The 23,666-nt window shown below is 43.0% G+C and overlaps 1 protein-coding gene and 1 long non-coding RNA gene across 2 annotated transcripts in view; one reads left to right on the top strand and one right to left on the bottom strand.

Annotated features, from left to right (window-relative positions):
• The first annotated feature begins 990 nt into the window (after positions 1-990).
• The window catches only part of LOC129380176 (uncharacterized), a 49,187-nt gene continuing 26,511 nt past the window's right edge, over positions 991-23,666 (top strand). Inside the window, exon 1 of the mRNA XM_055070140.2 lies at positions 991-1,089. Within this exon, the coding sequence (XP_054926115.1) occupies positions 1,023-1,089 (67 nt within the window). The 5' untranslated portion in view covers positions 991-1,022. The remainder of the gene's footprint in view (positions 1,090-23,666) is intronic.
• Positions 6,705-13,684, bottom strand: LOC140218322 (uncharacterized). The gene is made up of 2 exons (XR_011894588.1): positions 13,464-13,684; positions 6,705-6,810 (listed from the first exon to the last, which is right to left on the bottom strand). It is a non-coding gene; the product is annotated as an uncharacterized lncRNA (long non-coding RNA).

Here is a 23,666-nt window from a genome sequence, read left to right as displayed (position 1 = left end):
GAATACCCATTTCACATGTATTTAGATAGGAGCACCCGAGCTGAATGTTCCTCATAAACCATGTTTACCTTTGGGACAATCACTGGTGTCGCACATGTAAACTGGAAATCGCCCTCACAAAACTACGATACCGTATTCCCCCCATAAATTTTTATACACACAGGCCTGGCCTGGCGCTGTCCGCTCCATGTGATTTCTACAAAGGACTGCAAAGAGCGGCAACCAATTATCATTATTTATTGACGTGCTGCCGATTCGCAATCCTGATAAAGAAATACTTCAATATTCAATTCCGGAAATTGAACATTGGTAAAAACACTGCAAACATTCTTTCCTTTGAGGCAACTACATTTCGTTTTTGCCACAGGAACGTATGCAGAGCCGCATGCGACTTTCTTGGTGGCGCAACAGTACGCAATTAATTTCATGATTTATTATTTATTATTTTACAAGATACCAGCTTACGCTAAGTTGATTATTTATCTTTGTTAATTTACAAAATTCCAATTAAATCGAATAACATTCATTACCTTCTTGCTCACTGTCCTTTCAAGAACACCCTTTTCCTATAGGCGTTTTTCGTTTTTCGTTTTGGACTCGAGACCTTTCACCGAGTCAAAGATACTCGGATCGTGGCCACACCCGTCACTGGCTCGAAAAGCGATTCGTGCACTAGTGCGGTACTTGGAGTGCACGGGCTTAACAGACCGTTTATAGTGTCCTTGTGTATGGTGTCGCTCCCACACGTACTCAGTGCTTCCTCTCTCCCTTTCGTCCTCTTTTATTCCCCTTTCCCCCACCCCCAGTGTAGGGTAGCAAACCGGATGCTGTTCTGGTTGACCTCCCTGCCTTTCCTACCCTTGTTTTCTCTCTCTCTCTCTCTTCGTTTAATCGCTGGCTTCTTGGCCAATCTCCTGTAGTGTGTACGAGCCATGGTATAGGCAGCAAGCAAGCAACTAGACGCGAAGAAGAAGAAGATTCTGCCACAGCTACGACGTGAGGCGTTAACCAGAGGTCTCAAAATGACGAGGGAACGCAAGGCGAAGAAACCGAGAAACAAGAAGAAAAGCAAGAAAGATGGACCTGAGAGTAAGTGTAGGGAAATTATACATTTGTATTTTGTCGTAATTTTCTATGAAATTCATTTGCTCCATGTACAACAGACCGAGGCTCTACAGCCACAATAACAATATCAGCCAGAATAAGTTAGGTCTTTTCAATTTATTGCATCATAAAGAGGACTCCTGCGGATAAGTGAAGCTTCGTGTTAGAGTACTTACTTTAACTGCTTTTTTTAATGCACGGATATTGCATAAAGAGCTCAAAGATTTTAACAAGTGTTTCAGGCGCGGATAATAAACATGACGACTCGCGAACAGGTTGACAACGGCGAATGTATTTATGCACTGGTTCAGTGCAGTTCGCTTAATAGTAGGGCTGCCACATTGTTGTTTAGCATACTAGGGCACACGCATTCACAAAGATGAGATTATGTGGGTGAGTTTTATCTGGAAGAAAGAGACGACCTCACGGATTCATCTCTCCGTCGTTATCAAGTGTACTACCTTAATGGCATGACAAGTGTACCGCGAACAATGCTTTCTCCTGCTGTAACTGCAAGTAAATTGTTTCGTGTGAAGTTTACGACCTATAGAAATGAATTGTTGCAGCTACGATACCAGTTAGTGTACTGACGTCGTGCTGTGCACTTTTGATTCTCTACATCATTACATTACTGCATCATTAGATGCTTGTCTGCTGAGTGAACAGACAATACTAGAACATCGTCCTCACCGGTGATCGGCTCAGTAGGCACTAGAGGCTCTTCTATGCTTTCTAGAAAGTCTGGCTTATGCGAGCACCTTTTACTCTGTAGTGCTGTTCGTGGACGCCTCTCTACCCCCCTCTTTCTCTTTTTCTCCGTTCTTTTTATTCCCCTACTCCCTTCCCTCAGCGCAGGGTAGACAACGGGACTCTTGACTGGTTAACATCACTGCCTTCCTTTTATCTCTCTCTCTCGTCATCACCGCTTCAATCATAGATACACAAAATATAAGCTGTACTGGATAAAAAGTAATTTGCAGTGGCGCATACTTTGTCCATTCATTTTCCTATTATGCAGAAGTATTGCAGTAGTAAAATTGGGCCCTAATTTTTTAAACACACACACACAAAGACAACTTATGCGAGGTAGAACAAGCAGAGCCTAATTTTCTGCGCATTTGTTTCAATCGAATAATTGTCTTAAAAAATTTTAGTTGGCATAAATAAAGCGTACATTGTAAACTTAATGTGCACGTGGCCCATGAGATGCCTCCATCCCATGATAATTTAAACTTTGTCACATTCCATAGATGGAAATGTTTGTTTGTATGACGCCTTCTAGCAGTAGAATAGGTGACTGCAATAATCATAACCAGCAAACCAATTTTGCTTTGCACGTTTTGCTTGCAAAACTAGTTATAACGTGTTTACTGATGCTATCATATATGAAGTCAATGTCACTCTCAGTTCCCTTCATATACTGGGTAAGAATTCTACGCGTTTCCTAAAACAATGGCAGCATACTCTGGGGCACTTATACAAGTAGTTTACTGCAAAGACAATGTTCATACAAGGCACTTTACCCTTAGTCACCAGATAAGCAAAAATGCCGGCCTCAATTCATGAAAGCTTAAAATTTGTGTGACTGTTGGTTGCCCCAGGGAGCACGTGATTTCATGTGAGCACCAGCTGTATAAGACCATCGATCATTTCCATACTTTTATTTCAAAGGTCGTCGTTCACCAATGCACTTTTCACTTTGTATGTTTGCATGCCACGTTGTACCCCGCCCACCATTTTTATCAAACCTTACCTTCTGAAACACTTCAGTAGGCTGTTTACCGGCAGTGATTAACGTACAACCTCTAAAATATTGCCTGCTAATTACCCCGAGATTGTCACCTATTTTCTCCTAATTTCCAGATGCCACATTCTGTCAACCGATACACCGAAAAAATGTTTTACGCCCTTCGTAGAAAGCTTGAATATCGAAAAGAAACTCGCATTCAGCTGTTATAACTGAAGCTCAATATGGACCCTCGTGTGTAAAACATGGGCTGCATATTGCCCCTCATATTTCTCAGTTTAACCAAATATAAACTCGGTACGGCGCTCATTTATATGGCGACACTAGGAAAACATTGCGTGTAATGTCCTTATGACACTTTTGCCCATGTGCATCTGCTCAGTCGTAGTCAATTCTTGCCTGTTAAGCGTTGCACTCACATCAGCCATATATATATATATATATATATATATATATATATATATATATGTATGTATATATACATGTACACACACTTCGGACAAGCAATCCAAGTAGGGCGAGCAGAATGCAAAAGATGGTTTACGCCGAAGAACAAGATGTAACTAGTGTGTAACACGTTTTTCACACCACTTCTATCATCATAAGGTAGACGATGAAACATTTTTAACTTGATTATAATACAATTATAATAATTAACTGAAAAGAACAACATTATTTACACAAATGGTATACAGGTAACGGGCGCTGCAGGTAGGCTTCAGTTACTTTATTCCAGTCAGCTAAGGTTTGTGGGAAAAAAAGAGTACCGAAACGTGTCATTCCTTCCAAAAATTGCTGTTCCAGAATGAGGGTAGTGGTGTCGAGTGGGTCTGCTTATCAAGAGGGATACGTGTTCTGCGATGTCTAAGGCTAGCCTATGATTATTTCATTTTGAAATAAGCTTTAGCTTACTTTTCTTTCTTCGAATTTCTAATAGTTCAATGATGTTTTCGGCTAGTAATGCAGTGGGGGAGGCAGTAGCCTTAAACTTACTATAAATAAATTGTACTGCTTTTCTTTGAAATATTTCGAGCTTCCATAAGTTAATTTTTTGTGAGATTCCCAAACAATGGAAGCGTACTCTAGTTCTGGCCTAATTAAGGAAAAGAAAGAGAGTCGGTTCACACTAGGCGGAGCAGTGTTGAGTTTGTGGCGTAGAAGGTATAATTTCCGGAAAGCGGCAGAGCACATCGTATTTGTGTGCAAGTTCCATGATGCATGTCCAGTAACGAGTGACTACTCGTTACTGTTAGAGCTAAATATTGCCGCAAGGCCATCTGTGCCCAACCACGTTGACGATGAAGACGACGACCTCGTGTGTGCAAGCGAGGCGCTACAGAAGAAGCCTGGACTGAGCGCTTGCCCTAACTCCCTCAATTAAATACGCTCTCCGCTCTTGTCTCCAGAGAACCGTGACACTGGTGGACGTGCTGGGTATCGCATCATCACCTAATGATAGGGACGACTCCTGCGAGTAGCCCTGCATCGAGCCCTTCAAGACATCTTCCAGGCGTCGAGACACCTGTGCACCGCGCAAGCCACCGCCTGCAAGGTCTTCGCCCGGAATTCGGCCTTTTCCAAGGAACTTTGTCAGCGACCTCACCGACTCAGGAAATGGCGCTTGCAAGTACAACACAGGTGACTGTTCAAAACAATCTAGTACCCCCTAGCTTCCACGGTGACACGTATGAAGACGCCAAAGACTGGCTGGACCAGTACGAACGCGTAGCTAAGGTCAATCAGTAGCGTCCGGACCAGAAGCTTTCCAATGTATACTTCGCTCTTGAAGGTAGCGCCAGGACGTGGTTCCAAAATCGCGAGGCACATTTGACAACGTGGGACGAATTTTGCCGTCGGCTACTTGACACCTTCGGAAGCACTGATCGCCGAGATAATGCACTACGCCTTCTCCAGTTGCGCATTCAGAAGCCCAACGAAAGTGTTTCGATGATTGCCGAGGGCATGTCTCGTTTGTTTCGCCGCGCGGATCCCAAGATGCCTGATTCGAAGAAGCTGAGCCATCTCATGCGTCAAAGAACAGCTATTCGCTGGTCTCGTGCGTAACCCGCCTACAACAGTGGAAGAGTTCATTAAAGAAGCCACAGCAATCGAGCGGGCGCTGCAGCAGCGTTGCCGGCAATACGAACGCCTGACTAACGATGCGCCTGCAGGAGCCGCAGTACTGACAGTGACAGACGAGACCTCGCTGCGGGAACTAATAAGAGACATTGTGCGCGAGGAGACTGCGAAGCAAACTGCGACACCGAAGGAGTTCACTGTTGCTTCGGTCGCTGAAGTAGTCCGCCAAGAAATCCGGCAAGCATTTGCATCACCTAAGCCACTCCCTGAACCGTGTCCCGAGCCACGCTTCGAGCCGCGCGCAAAGAGCTACGCCGCCGCTGTTCGTCCCCCGCTTTCTACCGGGCCACTACAGCAGTACCACTAACGGCCACCTATTGCTGCCTGGATACACAGGGAGCATTTCGGGCGACCCCAGCTTCGCAGGACCGACGTATGGCGCACTGCTGATCGCCGACCATTGTGTTTTCAATGGGGTGAACCAGGGCACATTTATCGTTTTTGCCCTCATCGCCAGGGTGGCATCCAGGAAATGTCACCTGCCACTCCGCGACAGTTTCCAGAGAGACATCGATGCTTCGACGTCAGTGTCACTCGGGAACAAAGCAGCTCAGCTAATCGCCGGTCGCGCTCGCCGTCTCCGTTGCGTTATTCTTCGCCGAACCGTCGCAGTTTCGCCGACGTGGTGAGAGGCCGCTCTCCAAGCCCACGGCGGGGAAACTGAAATCGGCGACCTCCGGGGAGAAGGTTGCTAGTCGTCGAACCGCCGAAAGTCCCTCAACATTACAGAGAAACGAGCAGCGCAACGTGGAGAAACGGAATGCCGACGAATTTGCGAGTGCCGACCTACTCTTAACGATTGATGGGCACGACGTGACAGCTTTAGTTGATACTGGCACAGACTTTTCGATAATGAGCGAGCAGTTGGCAGATCGGCTTAAGAAAGTCGAAATGCAATGGACGGGCCCTTATATTCGAAATGCCGCGGGCCAGATAACGACACCTACAGGAAAATGTGCATTGTAAAAAAATTTGCCTTACTTTACAGAAAATTTGCTGGTCATTTGTGACCGAACACTCTTCCGTAAATTAAGAACGGTCATTTCCGTAGAACGGACAACTGTAAAAGAGAGACCGTAATACAAGATACGAGTGCTTTTGTATCTAGAAAACGGAAGAGTCTGTATTCTGAATCTGTACTGTAACCGTTAAAGTACGGTGCTTCTCGTATTCAGAAAACGGAACACACTGTATGCTGAATTTGTACTATAACCGTTAAAATACAGGTGGTTGCCGTATTCAGAAAACGAAAGACTCCGTATGCTAAATCTGTACTATATCCGTTAAAGTACAGGTGCTTCCCGTATTTCCTCTTGCAGAGCATATATATTGTTCGGACAATGTGCCATCGAGGACAAAATTGCCTAGGACGTGCGAGAGTCGACCGAATTTTATGGTGCACTATTTGCTGGGATCAGCCGTGCTACTATCTGCGTTCAGAATGTGTATACGTGACCCACTGTTTTCAACGGTCTTGAACAGAAATGCAATTTGGTCAACGCTCGCACTTCCAGGGTACTTTTGTGCACGATAGTACATCTCCTTTAATGCAAATGTAATGAAGGCAGCTCATAGCCAAAGCAGCAGGTCACCATTGAGAAAATTGTCTTGCCAACACACTGACATGGCTGCTGAGATAAAACACTTCGCACTTTGTGATATGAATGCACTGCATATCATATATACAAAAATGTGCAACATTTCAGTCCTCAAGTTCTTAGATCACAGAAGCAACTTTATTTTCTTCAATCACTCGTCTTGCACTTCTTCCTGGTGAAAGTTGTTCTTGACCCCAAACGCTTGCAAGGATAAACTTGCTGCTATTAGAAGAAACAAATAGTATTCCTGAATATCCATCCTAAAGAAAGTGGCAAACAAGTATAATCACAGAACATGACAAAGCAGTAACTTCTGTATTAGAAAAACATGTAAGTAGACCAACATTGTTGGAACAAGGGATGTTGCTTTAGCCAACATTTCGACATAGGTGCCTGTCATTAGGGTAGCAAATGTTTTCTTTGGCTGTGTTGTTTTGGATTGTGCATAGCTCACTGGCCCCTAGCCTCATTGGGGGAGAAGAAATTAGTGCATATAATAGGTCAAGAGAAGCCAAAGTGTTAAAATAAAGGAAGGAAGGGTGTGCTTAGCAGTGGCGATTGTGATGGAGTGGGTATGAGCACTGCTGTCAGTACTTGCTAAGAGTAGGGGTGACCAAAACAGAAAACGATGTACACATGTAAGCAGTCAATAATCCAGTAGACCTAATCTTCCCAGAAGAGAAAATAGGTATCAAGATAAACAGTTTGCACTTTTGGAAAAGGGAAACGAAGAATTAAGGAAAATAAATTTTGTATCAAGATGCATCTGGTTACGATCACTGTAAATGGTAAATGAAGGCACATTATGAATATATATTTTGTTGAAAGCCGATGAAGAAAAGATATATTAACCAAATAATAAAAAATAGGGACATTAAGATTAAACTGGGCATGACCATAAAACAGTAAAGAACAGCCTGTAGAAAAACATGGGATGGACAATATGATAACGAGGTGCAAGAGTGCAAAACGCCTAGCGCTGTTTATATTCATGCTGCTGTTGACGGCTTCAAGTTTCTGTTTTCCCGTGGAACCTTTGTCTTACTTGAACAAGGAAATGGGTCATTTTTTAAACAAGTCAGTTCAAATGCGGTTGAAAGCTTCAGCATTATTACAATGAAAGAAAATATGGGCAGTTTTCCTGGGTGTGCTTTCATTCACCAGTTATTTCCACTGGTGTAAGCTCAAAATTTAATGATCTAAATGGACCTTAGCTCCTGGTAAACCATTAGCTGGTCTTTTTTTCAACACAGATGCCTGCACATTATATGTGTTGGCAGGAGCGCTAGCGATCTACATTATACTTGTTGCCACAACCAAGGTGAAACTTGGTAACAGTGAGTGAAAAAAAAACAGCATTCCACAATACTGATTCAAGTCGTCTGGAAAAGTTGCTTAAGTTATCGTACACCCCCCAACTCACCATAGACATAATTATACACCACACTGGCTCTCATGGTGTCAACTTTGCTATTACAACACTAGGCATCAAGTGAGGAGAATTAGGGGATAAGAGGGCACAATTCTTTGTTATGACATCAAATGTGCTTTATATTAATGCTACATTGCAGCTAACAAAGAAGCAGCCGGTTTGTGAGATAGTGACCAATGCATACGAAAGCTAATGACATTCTGTGCAGCATAATGTTGCCGATGAGGTGTTATGCGCACAAGTGCACTCTTTCACACAAAATGACATCCTGCAGTCAAACCTTGTGCAAACATTAGAGATTGAAAAACACCACAGTGGAAAGCACAGTGCTAAATTTGTTGAAGATTACTAAAAATTATTCGATTATTCATTATCCTTACTGTTCGTTATAAATTCACAGATTGTTCCCTACGCTTGCTGTAAACAGGCACCCTGCTTTTACAGTCGTAGCAACAATGATCTGTGGCACAGACAAGAAGGAATGCTCATGAAGTTTATGCAAGGGTATACCCTACAAATTACACCCCATTTCACATTCCAATGGGGTAGAAGAGGAAGACGAAAAAAACTTTTTTTCTGGTGGAGGATGCATACCCCAGAATAGAAGAAACGAGTACCCTAAATATTGCTGCTGCCGATGCCTGTGCACTAGCAGTTACATATAATATGGCAGTTACAATTGTTTTTCCACAAGCACTGCAAGCTGCTGCCAGTTTACCAGTACACAGTTGTAATAAATTTAGGGCAACTTAAAGCTCTCTAATGGGTTTATCTCATATGACACATTTGGAATGCAATATTCTGCAAATAAGTGAAGCGCGATGTGCCATCCCATACAATGAAACACCTTTGAAGAATCGGAATCACCACCTGCACTCTTAGGCAAAGTTACACCCTTTGGAGTGCCCCTTCTGCCACACAACAATAATCGTTATCTGCCTTGATGCGTTTCCTTTCTTGAAAACGCCACGCCCGCTACTTTCCTGTCGGGAATGCTATCATGCTGATACCGCGCATGCCTTTCGTTACTGGAAAGTACGGGACTCGCAGCGTTAAAGAAAGGAAACGCATCAAGGCAGATGACGATTATCGCTGTGTGGCAAAAAGGGCACTCCAAAGGGTGTAACTTTACCTAAGAGTGTGGGCAGTGACGAGGTAAAAGAGTGTCTTCTGTGTAAAGTAGTGCACCTGTATAACCTAAAGGTGTGGAGAATGCATTTAGTATCAGCTGTGAAGGTTTCTAATTTTAATTGCACACAGTAAAAACCTGCATGCAGTTTTGCAAAACACAAACCCCCTACCGTTTTGTTGTTCAAAGGTAACGACACGTAGGGCCATAACATGTACAGTATGGGTTTTGTTCCCAAACAATCAAAGAGAATAGCACCACCCATAGTGTTATGTGCCTTCGGTCTCACATTTTCTGTCACAAGATTGTTAGTGTTAAATGCTGCGATCGGCAGAGAAACGGATTTTTCGAGCAATATAATGTATTAAGTACTGTGATCTCAGTTCTTTCACTGCTGTTTATGCATTATCGGGTCTTTCAGTAAAAAAAAGGAGGAATAAATACATGCGTATTTCGCGTCACAACCCTCATGAGGTATTTAGTAGTCTGGATTATAAAGGATTCCAGATTTACAATGCAGGTCATTTTTATTCCACTGAAAGAATGGCATCATGCCAACGATTCTGCATTTCGTGCTATATTTATTTGTATTTACTTCAGTTGGAATGTGTGTGTACTGTCAGCGATATCGCTTGACATGTTTTAGATTGACTGTTTTCCCAATTTAGGCAAATTCGTATTCGCAAATAACCTTGTATGACACCAAGAACTTGCATAGCAGGAGTGTTTCTAACATTTGCAAGGTATGAGGCTCTTGAATCCGTATCTAAGCCTGGGGTGCACGCCGCCCTCTAATCTCATCAGCAAGTTTCTGGAACTCATCTACAAGGTTTCTTATGATGAATGTCATCATCATCATCATCATCATCAGCCTGGTTACGCCCACTGCAGGGCAAAGGCCTCTCCCATACTTCTCCAACAACCCCGGTCATGTACTAATTGCGGCCATGCTGTCCCTGCAAACTTCTTAATCTCATCCGCCCACCTAACGTTCTGCCGCCCCCTGCTACGCTTCCCTTCCCTTGGGATCCAGTCCGTAACCCTTAATGACCATCGGTTATCATCCCTCCTCATTACATGTCCTGCCCATGCCCATTTCTTTTTCTTGATTTCAACTAAGATGTCATTAACTTGCGTTTGTTCCCTCACCCAATCTGCTCTTTTCTTATCCCTTAACGTTACACCTATCATTCTTCTTTCCATAGCTCGTTGCGTCGTCCTCAATTTGAGTAGAACCCTTTTCGTAAGCCTCCAGGTTTCTGCCCCGTAGGTGAGTACTGATAAGACACAGCTATTATACACTTTTCTCTTGATGGATAATGGCAATTTGCTGTTCATGATCTGAGAATGCCTGCCAAACGCACCCCAGCCCATTCTTATTCTTCTGATTATTTCTGTCTCATGATCCGGATCCGCCGTCAATACCTGCCCTAAGTATATGTATTCCCTTACGACTTCCAGTGCCTCGCTCCCGATTGTAAATTGCTGTTCTCTTCCGAGACTGTTAAACATTAGTTTTCTGCAGATTAATTTTTAGACCCACTCTTTTGCTTTGCCTCTCCAGGTCAGTGAGCATGCATTGCAATTGGTCCCCTGAGTTACTAATCAACGCAATATCATCAGCAAATCGCAAGTTACTAAGGTATTCTCCATAAATTTTTATCCCCAATTCTTCCCAATCCAGGTCTCTGAATACCTCCTGTAAACACGCTGTGTATAGCATTGGAGACATCGTATCTCCCTGCCTGACGCCTTTCTTTATTGGGATTTTGTTGCTTTCTTTATGGAGGACTACGGTGGCTGTGGAGCCGCTATAGATATCTTTCAGTATTTTTACATACGGCTCGTCTACACCCTGATTCCGTAATGCCTCCATGACTGCTGAGGTTTCGACAGAATCAAACGCTTTCTCGTAATCAATGAAAGCTATATAGCTTTCATTGATTTCATTGATATAGCTTTCATGAAAACTACCATTCAAAACTACCATTTAAATCGCCATGATTCCGTAAAACCATATGCATTCAATGAAAGAAATGTAATTTATTTGATGTAACCCACGGTTCTTTACTTTTTTTCATTTCTGAAAGTGTTCTTTGCCACCGGTCTGCCAATATGTAAGGGGGCCAGGGACCACTCAAGCTGCGAAAAAGCAGCTTTTACCTTGGCCCCCTCCATTTGCTTGTAAATGGGCACAAATAAAATGTGATGAAATGAAATATATAAGGGTCGGTTATATTCCGCACATTTCTCTATCACCTGATTGATAGTGTGAATATGATCTATTGTTGAGTAGCCTTTACGGAATCCTGCCTGGTCCTTTGCTTGACAGAAGTCTAAGGTGTTCCTGATTCTATTTGCGATTACCTTAGTAAATATTTTGTAGGCAACGGACAGTAAGCTGATCGGTCTATAATTTTTCAAGTCTTTGGCGTCCCCTTTCTTATGGATTAGGATTATGTTAGCGTTCTTCCAAGATTCCGGAAGACTGTATAAATCTCTATAGAACTCCTCAGCCACTTGAACTATCTCATCCATATTAGTAATGATATTGCCGGCTTTGTCTCTTAACGCATACATCTGATTCTTGCCAATTCCTAGTTTCTTCTTCACTGTTTTTAGGCTTCCGCCGTTCCTGAGAGCATGTTCAATTCTATCTATATTATACTTCCTTATGTCAGCTGTCTTACGCTTGTTGATTAACTTCGAAAGTTCTGCCAGTTCTATTCTAGCTGTAGGGTTAGAGGCTTTCATACATTGGCGTTCCTTGATCAGATCTTTCGTCTCCTGCGATAGTTTACTGGTATCCTGCCAAACCGAGTTACCACCGACTTCCATTGCACACTTCTTAATGATGCCCACAAGATTGTCGTTCATTGCTTCAACACTAAGGTCCTCTTCCCGAGTCAAAGCCGAATACCTGTTCTGTAGTTTGATCTGGAATTCCTCTATTTTCCCTCTTACCGCTAACTCATTGATCGGCTTCTTATGTACCAGTTTCTTCCGTTCCCTCCTCAGGTCTAGGCTAATTCGAGTTCTTACCATCCTGTGGTCACTGCAGCGCACCTTGCCGAGCACGTCCACATTTTGTATGATGCCAGGATTAGCGAAGAGTATGAAGTCTATTTCATTTCTAGTCTCGCCGTTCGGGCTCCTCCACGTCAATTTTCGGCTATCCCGCTTGCGGAAGAAAGTATTCATTATCCTCATATTATTCTGTTCCGCAAACTCTACTAATAACTCCCCCCTGCTATTCCTAGTGCCTATGCCATATTCCCCCACTGCCTTGTCTCCAGCCTGCTTCTTGCCTACCTTGGCATTAAAGTCGCCCATTAGTATAGTGTATTTAGTTTTCACTCTACCCATCGCCGATTCCACGTCTTCATAGAAGATTTCGACTTCCTGGTCATCATGACTGGATGTAGGGGCGTAGACCTGTGCAATCTTCATTTTGTACCTCTTATAAAGTTTAACAACAAGACCTGCCACCCTCTCGTTAATGCTATAGAATTCCTGTATGTTACCAGCTATCTTCTTATTAATCAGGAATCCGACTCCTAGTTCTCTTCTTTCCGCTAAGCCCCGGTAGCACAGGACGTGCCCGCTTTTTAGCACTGTATATGCTTCTTTTGGCCTCCTAACTTCACTGAGCCCTATTATATCCCATTTACTGCCCTCTAATTCCTCCAATAGCACTGCTAGACTCGCCTCACTAGATAACGTTCTAGCGTTAAACGTTGCCAGGTTCATATTCCAATGGCGGCCTGTTCGGAGCCAGTGATTCTTGATGCCAGTGATTCTTGATTCTTGATGTCCGGAGCCAGTGATGATGAATGTAAAGTTGCTTGAATGGGAGAAATAGGGAATTTAAACAGGTGAATTATGCAGCGTAAGAATGATGTCAGCAAGAAGCAAGCATCAAGAAGCACTGTCGCTCAATGTGCATAGACTATCAAACGCAAGAATTATTTGGGGTGATTTAAAATTCTGGCATTAGAACGAAATGTCTTTTAATCTATATATAAACTCTGATTATTCACTCTACTACCACTACCTTTACCAGAAACATTCATAATCATTATCCTATCTATGCCACATCATCCTAAATAATATACAAGCGTTCATAAGCTGCTTTTTTTTACTGATAATTCTCAGTGGGAAAGAGGTGTACGTATGAAGACCATATCATATACTTATTACCCGTTTTTTGATAAATGATAAGGGAAAAACTTCACACCGAAAATGCATTGAGCTTGAGCAATTTCTACGTTTGAAGCTGTTGAGTCTTTTTTCCCTTTGCCATCCTTGACCCACCTGGTTAGCTAAGTAGACAGAAAAGCTGCAGGAGAAAGGTAGGGGTGCCAAATTAGACTTGTGCCCCAGGGGACCTTTTCACGGTCACTGGACGAACTGCCTGTGGCATCGGCATCTTCCTTGAGGGCCATGGCCATGTCTAAGAAACCTTGTCTCCACAGGCAGCATAAAGAAGGATAATTTTTTGAACTAAGTCATTTTCATAAAAGAACCCATTTAAGTTGTATTCCTGGCTTTGCACCACAATATTGACACATGACTGGCCACTCAAGACACTTTACATGTATTCGCAGGCTTATTCCTTGGAAAAACATATTTATGTACCACACAATGAGTAACAGTAACAGAAAAGTGTATCGGGAGGCTTTCATATTGCTCTACAATTTTTCATTGACACTTTTCTTTTAAATATTTGAGATGTTTATGAACTAATTAAGAATTACGTAATTAGGCAGAATGCAAAAAATAATCTGAGTATCTCCAAGCGATGGCAAACAACATTACCTTCCTTCTGTCTAGTTACATTGCATTTACATATTTCTAAATCTTGGTGCACGATAGTTAAGACACCCTGTAGATCATAAAACAATATTACAATTTTCATAATCATCTCTTGCGTGTTATTAGTGGCTATGGCTGCTTCAAGTTATTCTTTCTGTACGGTACAAGCAGTTTTGAAGTGAAATTGTTTTGCATCGAGGGCGTGTAATCTAGAAAATCAAGCAAAAGGTCAAGTTGTGTTCACTATTCAGATGTTTAACTAAGAAGGTGCAGGAAAAGGAAACGGGACACAACACCTAATAAACAATGCGAAATTTGAAACTTTAAACTGAACAAGAAACCAGTTTTTGAAAACGCAGAAAAAAGCCACCAGCTTACGTCGAATACACCCTTGGTATGTACTCCAAGTGAAGTTGTTACCGCAATGCTTGGGCACCATATGAACGTAACAATCAACAACTTTGAGCAGAATATTAACACCACTAAATGAACTGGCCTTTGAAGATTCTTGATCTGAAATCCTCAACGACTTGTGCTGGCGTTTAATCTGTCGAGCTCCATCTGCATTCTCAAAAGCTGGCTCTCGGCCATAATTTCTCTAAACGCAAAATCAGCTTAAATCTCAAGATAGGGTTGACCTGTAAATAAAGTGGATAATGTATGGCAAACATCATGAACACTCTTACATGTGAACCAGAGGGTTCACTCACGCAGCCATGAAATTGTGATACAGACACATGATACATTGAAGCTGGTTTTGTGAAGTGTTTCATGCTTACAAGGCTTCTTCCGCAGTTGTGAAAGCTATCTCCACTAGCTAAATAAGCGATGAGAATAAAAAAACAACTTCAACATGCTCACAACATGTTGGTCATTTGCAAGTAAACAGCAGCAGGCTCCCAGGTTGCCTGGTGCAAATCTACTATGCCACAGTACTTGCGTTACCCAGTAGCAGCCACTTTAAAATACAATGTGTTCAGAGCCCTTTCCCTTTTTCTGCTTTGGAAACAGTTTACCATGTGTTCAGTAGGCGTCGAGAAAGGGGACAGAAAACATTGTGTACCACTGATTTCTAATATTTTTGCTGGATGCCGCACACCGCACCTGATGCAGGTGAAGCCAGTGGAAATGCGGTGTCATGCAGTCGCTTCTCCTGGAAGCAGGGCATATGGTGGACTAACTAGTGCGTGTGATCAGATAATATTGCTGCCGAAAAACTTTTCTATGTGGTTTTTCACATTTTAGGAGGTCTCTACATGTCTGGTATGCGTTTTTATGACAATCTGAACCCGTATAAGATAGTGTTCCATTACATCAAGTTTTTTCTCATTTACCAGTGTTTCCATTGGACGCCACTTATGTTAGCGACACTGTAGACACTGCAATGAAAAAATTCTGGACACCTTGAAACTCTGCTTGGGTAGCTTATGGCACATCAGGCAGATATGTTAGGGGAAGAAATGCCACACACCCGTGCAAACAAAGTGATGCTGCAAAGTTGTGAAGCACCAACTTCCGGGACAAGGTTCGCTTCAGTCGAGGGCGCTCGATGTGCTGTCCATCCCCTGTAGTAGAGATCAGTGGTGTCGACTCTTTTATACTGGCTTTCTTTTCCGGTCGGAACCTTGGCAACAGCTTCTGCCATACTTTTTTGAACCTGCAACATGTGCAGAGAAAGTCACATCACTGTGCGTTGATTGTATGACTTTATTGTTCTACACAGTCTATCAAATCATTAAAAAATTCAGTTCGCACATTTTACTACTGTATATAGACAGTCTAGTTGCTATACACGCGAAACATTACCATCCCTCTGACAGAATGCAACAATAGAAGCGTACGACTGTAAAGCAACACTAAAATTTAAATTGATGCGACACCGTATGAGCATACAGTATGCTTACTGTATGCTCTAGCCCTGTGTCAAGTAAAAGTTATTTGTCAATCATTTATGGTGTATTTCTACTTATTCTGGGTCATCAAACTGTACAATCAATGCTACAAGTTTACACATTGTTGGCTTTTGATTGCCTATGTGATCCGTTTCCTACTTGCGCATGCAGTAATCCCACTGTAGTAAGGAAAAAGAGTTAGAAAAAGAAATGCCATGATAATCTTCTACATTTGCTGAGGGCAGGAGCAATGGCCAATACCATGTGGTTGAAGCAACATAAATACTCAGTTTTCACACAGCTTAATTGTTCAGCAAGTAAAAAAGAGTTACACTGTGCGCCTCTGCATAACCAATAAAATCTGACTACTTGACACTGCATTAAGGCTGCTGCTTGGTACTGTTCGGCAGTTCGGCTTTGGTTTTCTAATATACAGAACTGTTTAGGTACCAGTAGTTTACTTTGCAATAAAATGGAACTTGGAGCACTGGTCATTTGCACATAAATAATGCGACAGCAAATATAACACAATGATAGGAATATGGGTCTCTTAGAAAAAGTACATACACATTATGATTATAATGTGATGTGATGCCACAATGAAACCGAAAGCAACACATAGAAGTGGACGGAACTTCCATGCCACCAAGGTTATGGACAGACAGTACTTCAGATGTGCCCGCAACACAGTCAAAAAAGGCAAAGCCGCATTTCCTTGCGTTCAACACAATGTGTTGGCGGGCTAGTTGGTGCGAATCCATAAATACTTTGTTAAGCGCAAAACAATGGACACAAGAAAGACGACCAGCACAAGCCGCTACTCTCAACTGACGTCACTTTATTGCGTCACTCCTTTATAGAAAGCAGAATCTAGAAGAACATGCGCAGTGAGCACAATGTGCAGGAATCACCAACAACCGATCAGAAGACCGCACTCATGCGACGGAATCCAAAAATCCATATTGAGCCCTGCACAAGGTTAAAGAAGGCACACTAATGCACTGTAACCCCAATGACTGTATGAAGAAAGCTTCCGATAATTCTCGGGCTGTGGTATCACAGCACTTTTTCAAAATCATAGTATCACGAAACATGGCTTTGCACTTCCATATTTTACAATGTTGAGCCAAATGGGAACCTGTGCCTGTTGGTATGGATCGCTTACGTTCGCAATGTTTCGTGATACTACGATTTTGAAAAAGAGCCGTGATACCAACGCCAGAGAGTTATTGGAAGCTTCCTTCATGCAGTCATTGGGGTCACAGTGCATAAGTGTGCTTTCTTTAACCTTGTACAGTGCTCAATATGTTTTTTTTTTTATTCTGTCGCATGAGTGTGCTCTTGTGATCAGATGTTGGTGGTTCCTGCATATGGTGTTCACAGCGCATGTTCTTCTAGATTCTGCTGCTTACAAAGGAGGGATGCAATAAATTGATGTCAGTTGAGAGTAGCGCCTTGTTCTGTCATCTTTCTTGTGTCCGTTGTTTTGCGCTAAAAAAAGCAATTATGTATTCCTTGTGTGTGTTTGAAGACAGCTCCACACGCAGTAGCGATTCCAGTATTGCTGCCCAGTGATTTAGCTCGCCGCATTTTCAAGTTCCACAAAATATAAGGAGAGAAAACTGCATTATAGTCTTGTTGCAAACAAGAATATAACGTGAAGTGCATTCCGAGGCCAGAAACTATAAAAAAAAATTTCTTGATGCACCACTGTGCAGGGTTTTATAGCAAAGTCAAATATATTTAGTGAATGTAAAGAGAGAAAACTGCATGATAGCCTTGTTGCAAACAAGAATATAACGTGAAGTGCATTCCGAGGCCAGAAATTATAAAAAAAATTTTATGATGCACCACTGTGCAGGGTTCTATAGCAAAGTCAAATACATTTAGTGTAAATATTACACTATGATGGTACACAATGGTGGTAATCTGTAATAATATAAAAGGTGCCTTAATGTTACAACAAAAGTTGACATTACTTAATAATAGCCCTGTAAAATTTAGCATGCAGGGGAACCACTTGGTTAAACAATAGTGATGTAATGTCTATGTATACAAGTATTACCCATGCATTTCTGCCATTGTCCAAATGGCATAAATGAATGGGTAATACTTGTATACATAGATATTACATCACTATTGTTTAACCAAGTGGCTAAACTATGTCTGCCTCATACAAGATTAGAATTAAACCATAAATTATATATAGTCACCCTAACAGTAACACCTCATTTGAACTTCACAGTAAGTAGACGCCTGTTGATGCCAGCCTCCCCCAATGCTAAACTGTGCTGCATGCTTTACAGAGAAATTATAGTGGTATCACTTAACTCTGAAGCTATTCAGGACTGCAGCACTGTAGAAGACATCTACAAATGTCCCATTTTATGTATAACAGCCTGAGTTGCTTGCACATCTTACCAAGTGCAAATTAAGATTACTTCTCCTAATTTAGCATTTCTGCCTGCTAGACCACAATCCAATGTCATCAATATATTTATTTATTTATTTATTTATTTATTTATTTATTTATTTATTTGAGTACCCTAAGGGCCCGTTAGGGCATTACATGGGGGGGACGGAAAAGTTCAAGCATGAGTGAAATCTGTACAATGTAAATATATGAAGGCGTTAGGAACCACAAAAAACATCTAGCAGAAGCAAAAAAAAAAAAGAAAGAAAGAAAGAAAGAAAAGGGTAATGAAGTTTATACAACGTTTAGTAGCGTAGCTGAAATAAAAATAAAGTAACCGAAATGCTCAGGCTCCGTACAATTTGTCCATGTCTATTGCACGCCTCATCGCTTCCACCGATGAAAGGACTTCTCGTGGATAGCAGACGTTCCGGAGGTATTAAGCACGATGCCATTTCGATATGGTCGCTTAAGGACTATTTTGTTTGCTTCTGTGATTGGTTGGCAGAGTAACAAGCCCGCGCGGTCCGTGTGCCTTGGTTGCGAACAGCTGTTTACTTAGGTTGTATCCTAATATAGTGCTCTTTATTCACGAAGTGTTAATTACTTAAGTGATTTTAATTAGCGAACTTTTCCATTATTGCTTGAATCGTAAACATATCAATTGCGAATTTGTAGAGTACCTCAAATAACCTCCAAATAGCCTCCAAATCAAGCGTTTGTTTCGTGTGCAGCTTTGCCTCGTTGCTTTTTCCAAAAGAAAAAGAAAAGCGCGCGAAACATAAAAAAAAATATTAAATAGAAACGTGCTCTCGCGTCGCTACTCAAGCGCCCGCATGCGAACAGCCATGGATACACGGATTTACCAACGGCGGCAGCTCTAGACAGGGCTTCACGCTATGTGATGGTTGCGGCATCACGTGAACACGCCATGTATTGATAAGCGTAGCGGATTTATAAGGGGAGGAGGGGGCATTTCGAAGCGGGGAAACCCTGACGTCGCACTTGGAACTGCGATTTTGCGCACACAAATTGTTTAGCAGATAGGCACGCCGGAATATATGCGCCTTTTGTTCCATTTTACAATAGAAGCAAGCGTGTGATGCTCTACCAATTGAGCAACCTCGGCGCCGTGTCTCCATCCACTTTGTTGGGTATTAGTGTTTCCTAGTAGAACCCTGGGAGTGTTAGCCAGTGCCACCACTCGCAGGCCTGCGCGGCGTATATGGAACATCCTTTCTGCCACAGGCGTCACGAGAACGAGATCTTTTTGGGTGAAGGCAACTGGTCAATAAACCCACACATGCTACCTGATGGCATCAATGTTGCCGTATTCAAGACCCTAGTTATGTAATAAACGAGAAGAAAGAGGGTTAACCGAGGGGCCCGATTTTTATTAGTCATATAATAAGAAGCCAACAAACACTGACACCAAGGGCTACATAGAGGAAGTTACTTCTACTTAATAAATGAAATAAAGAATCGATAAATTAATGGAAATGAAAGTGGATGAAAAAACAAATGGCCGCAGATGGGGAATGATCCCACAACCTTCGCATTTCGCGTGCGATGCTCTACTCTCGCTAGTAATTGGGCCCCTTGGTTAACCCCCTTTATTCTGCTCTTGAAGAAGGCAGTCATACCCTTCACGAATGATGAGAGTGCTAAAATGATCCTGGCTCTGGGGCCGGCGCACAGCGACAAGAGAGAGGCAGCCAAGCTATTCCGCATATGGCATTGTGGAGGACGCGCTAGTCCATCAACAATACTTAGAACGTCCGAAGTTCTTTGCCTGACGGGTAGCTTCGCAAGAGAGGAACACAGGACTGCGACGGTAGTCCAATGAGCCGAAACGATTGTTTTCATATTCTTTGCTGCTGACCCTCACGGTAGTGTGCCCGACGCCAGTGGGGAGGCCGGAACCTCAAGCTCATCAGTGTGGAAGATTTTAAAAAATGGTCATATGCACCCGCATCATGTACATCTTCATCAAAAACTTTAATACCGAGATTTTGAAAACACATCTGACTTTGCGAATTGGATTTTCAAGAAATGAGAATAATAACCAGACTTTCTCAGTGGCGTGCTTTGGACAGATGAGGCTAATTTCTCTAGAAACGCACAGGTTAATCTTCACAACCCGCACTACTATAGTGATAGCAATGCCCAATGGCTGGCAGAAACACGACACCAATAGCAGTGGTCGCTTAATGTGTGGTGTGGGATTTCTGATGGCAATCTCATCGGACCGATATTTTTTGACAGCACACTAATGTCGCAACGCCACGTCAGCGACATCCTCGAGGACCCCGTGAACGACGTCTGTTCCAACGTTCCACTTGCTCACCTTCGGAACATCTGCTTTCAACGTGACGGTGCTCCTGCGCATAGGAGTAGTCAATCTCGAGCGTGGCTCAACAAGCTTTTTACTGGACAGTGGATTGGCCGGCACAGACCTTTGCCCTGGCATGCAAGGTCACTGGACATGACATTCCTAGACTTCTTCTTGTGCGGCTACGTGAAAGATCGCGTGTATAGCAGCGAAAGTACCACACCTGATGCCCTAAAGACAAAAATAAGCAGAGTTTGCCGCGAGATTCAAACGCCATTGGTCAAAGCTTCAACAGCACAAGTGTTGGAAAGAAGCAAGTACTGTATTGCTTCAGGCGGTGACCTGTTTGAGCGCGTGCTATAAGTGGCAGTGGAAGGTAACCGATCAAAACTGGTGTAAAATATGACTGTTTAACGCACCTTCATGATTTCGCCCTACCCTAACATAAAAAAAAGCTTACGACAAAGATATAAATCGGTAAAAAACCGCTTTGCTTTGCCTCTTTTAAGGAGTTGAAGAGAGAGAAAATGTAAGTGGCTAAACCAATTGCATATTTGGATCTTTCTTTTTGAGCGGCTGAGACGCCTTACATGCTTCTGGTTTATTGTTTATTGAAATAAACTGAGCACCTCTTTTCGGTTCTTCCGAAAGCTGCGTTTTTTTCTTTTTTCGTGCTCGTTTGCGCACTGTTTTATTAAACATTGTAGTTTCTTTTGTAGCTTTCTTTCATGATACGCGAAGGTTACAGCCATCCAAAGTGCCTCATGATCGAGCACAACACTTTTACGTCCGGAGGTGCTGACGCTTATTGCACCACGCTATAGTTAGGTCGCAAAACCTCCCGAGCTGTCCTAGATTACGAAACCTTATAGAATGCGGCAATAAACGAATGCAGCCATATATATTTCAAAGGTTGCTTGGAGGCGCTTCACTAGCGGTGCGCGAGCGAGCGTCTGTTTCATAATTCGTGTATTTCGGGGCAATTTGTTTTTCTTGAAAAAAAAAAAACAACCAGGCACATTTCCGCACGAAATAAATGCTTGTTTCGGAGGTTATTTCTGGTGCCCTTCAACTCTGTGATTGACACGTTTGCGATTCAAGGAATAATTAAAAAGTCGCTAGCTGAAACCAATTGTTTATAAATACTTCATGATGAAAAAATACTGTCTGTAAGTGCAGACGACTGTCGCTAATATGCAGTCGGTACGATTTGTCTAATGTTCTTGGTTTTTTTTTTTTAATCTTCGTACAAGTTAACTGGCACACCTGGTATATACACAGTAGATTGCACCAAACGTCATAATATCTCAATCTCGCCATTAGGGCCATTGCAGTCGGGCTGGTACTGTCAAAGCAAATGCAATATGAGGATTAGCAGTGCAGTGCAAACATGAATATACACACAGATATGGAGATACTCATTAACGCCGGTCAACAACTCATTCCATGGTGGACTTGAAGCTAGTACTTTTGTTGATTACAGCGTAATGGGTAGAAAAACTATGCCAGTTAAGCGTTGTACATACAGAGGGGAAAAGAGCTACTTGTCTACAACGCGCGAGCCAGACTACGATGACGACATAGGCCCATAACACCTGATGCAAAACCGTCTGGATGTCAGCATGCTCGGCTATGCTTGCGGGATGCCTTGTGTTCTCTCGGACTGCTAGTCACCACGTGCTGTCGCACCTGCTTTGGCCGTCTGCGCTTTCTGCCGTACGACGCCGCGAAACACAAGCGGAGAAATAACAACCCTCAGTGCGTACACGACACTTTGACGACCTATTTTTCGTTGTTTTATGTCTAACACGCAGGAGACTGACGGGAAAAATAGGCGCGACCCGACATTTTTTAGCTAAGTGCAGTATGCGATTGGCAACGACGGCATAGAATCGGGAAGAACTTTTTATCGTTTCCTCAGCCTGCGTATTCAATATCTACACATCATATGGGGGTGAGCGTTTTCGCGGTTTCGTGACGTCGAGTGAGATTGGAGGAAGGGATCCTAGCCCGAAAATATCTGACCAGTCGTGGAGAGCTCATGGCAGGAATAACCCACAACCAGATACAAGAAAGGGGCTTACAGATGGAATAGCACACTGTGGTATAAAATTTATAAACAGGGATAAGGTGCCTCAGAAAGGCTGGCCGACGTTTAGACAGGAGGACCTATCTTCGTCAAAGGCGGCCTCGTCATCCTCGGCATGTTAGTTTTAGAGGATTAGTGCTGTGACGTCACGTGCGGTTGTTGTCGGTGGCGGTTGGATATAAAGGGAGAGACTTCACAGATAATAAGCGCTGTCGCCTGACGTCTGTGAGCGTGGTTCCCAAGACGAGATGACAAGAGCGGGAGAGTGGCGGGAAGGCGGGAAGAAAAGTAAAGAAACAAAAGGAGAGAAGAAAACCGGGAGGGAGACAGCAAGAGGGAAAAAGAAGGGGGGCATGTCAGGGCGTTGGGGAAGCGAGAGGTTAGGCAGCACTCAGGGGTGGTGTTGGCGGCATGTTTTTGTGGCTTTAGAAGAGCAGGTCAAGCGGTCAGTGCGCGAGTAACAAAAAAGACCCCCCCCCCCCCCCAAGAAAAAATGAGTTGAACGAGTGAGTTTAGTAGCATAGCAGCAATGCGTCTAGTAATCTTAAAGTAGTTAAGATAGGGACAAGGAGTCTGCGGTGCAATGTATGGGATAACTGGAAAGCAGCGGCATGGTCTTTCAAGGGACGTTAGCCCCAGTGGCTCAACTTAGGTGTCGTTACGGCGGTATACAGAAATGGCGATACCCTGTGTGCCTGAGGCGCCGAGAAAGGTATACTGACGTCTGGGACTTTGGAATGTATGGGTGAGGGTGTTTAAAATATATACATATTGCTACGAAACAGCCGCCACAGTGTGGCTACACTGAGGACGACGAAGACGACGTGTGTGCCGGTTTTGATATAGCGTCGCCATTTTTGGCCTCCGTGAGCTTACCTGTAAATATATTGTAAATAGTATTCGGCTTCAGCTTCACGTAACGTTATGCTTACACATGGCGTTACCGTGCCGCGCACTGTGCTGAAAATTACTGGCA

The sequence above is a fragment of the Dermacentor andersoni genome, chromosome 5, assembly GCF_023375885.2.
Source record: "Dermacentor andersoni chromosome 5, qqDerAnde1_hic_scaffold, whole genome shotgun sequence".
NCBI lineage: Eukaryota > Metazoa > Arthropoda > Arachnida > Ixodida > Ixodidae > Dermacentor > Dermacentor andersoni.
This window is presented reverse-complemented; position numbering and strand designations above follow the sequence as displayed.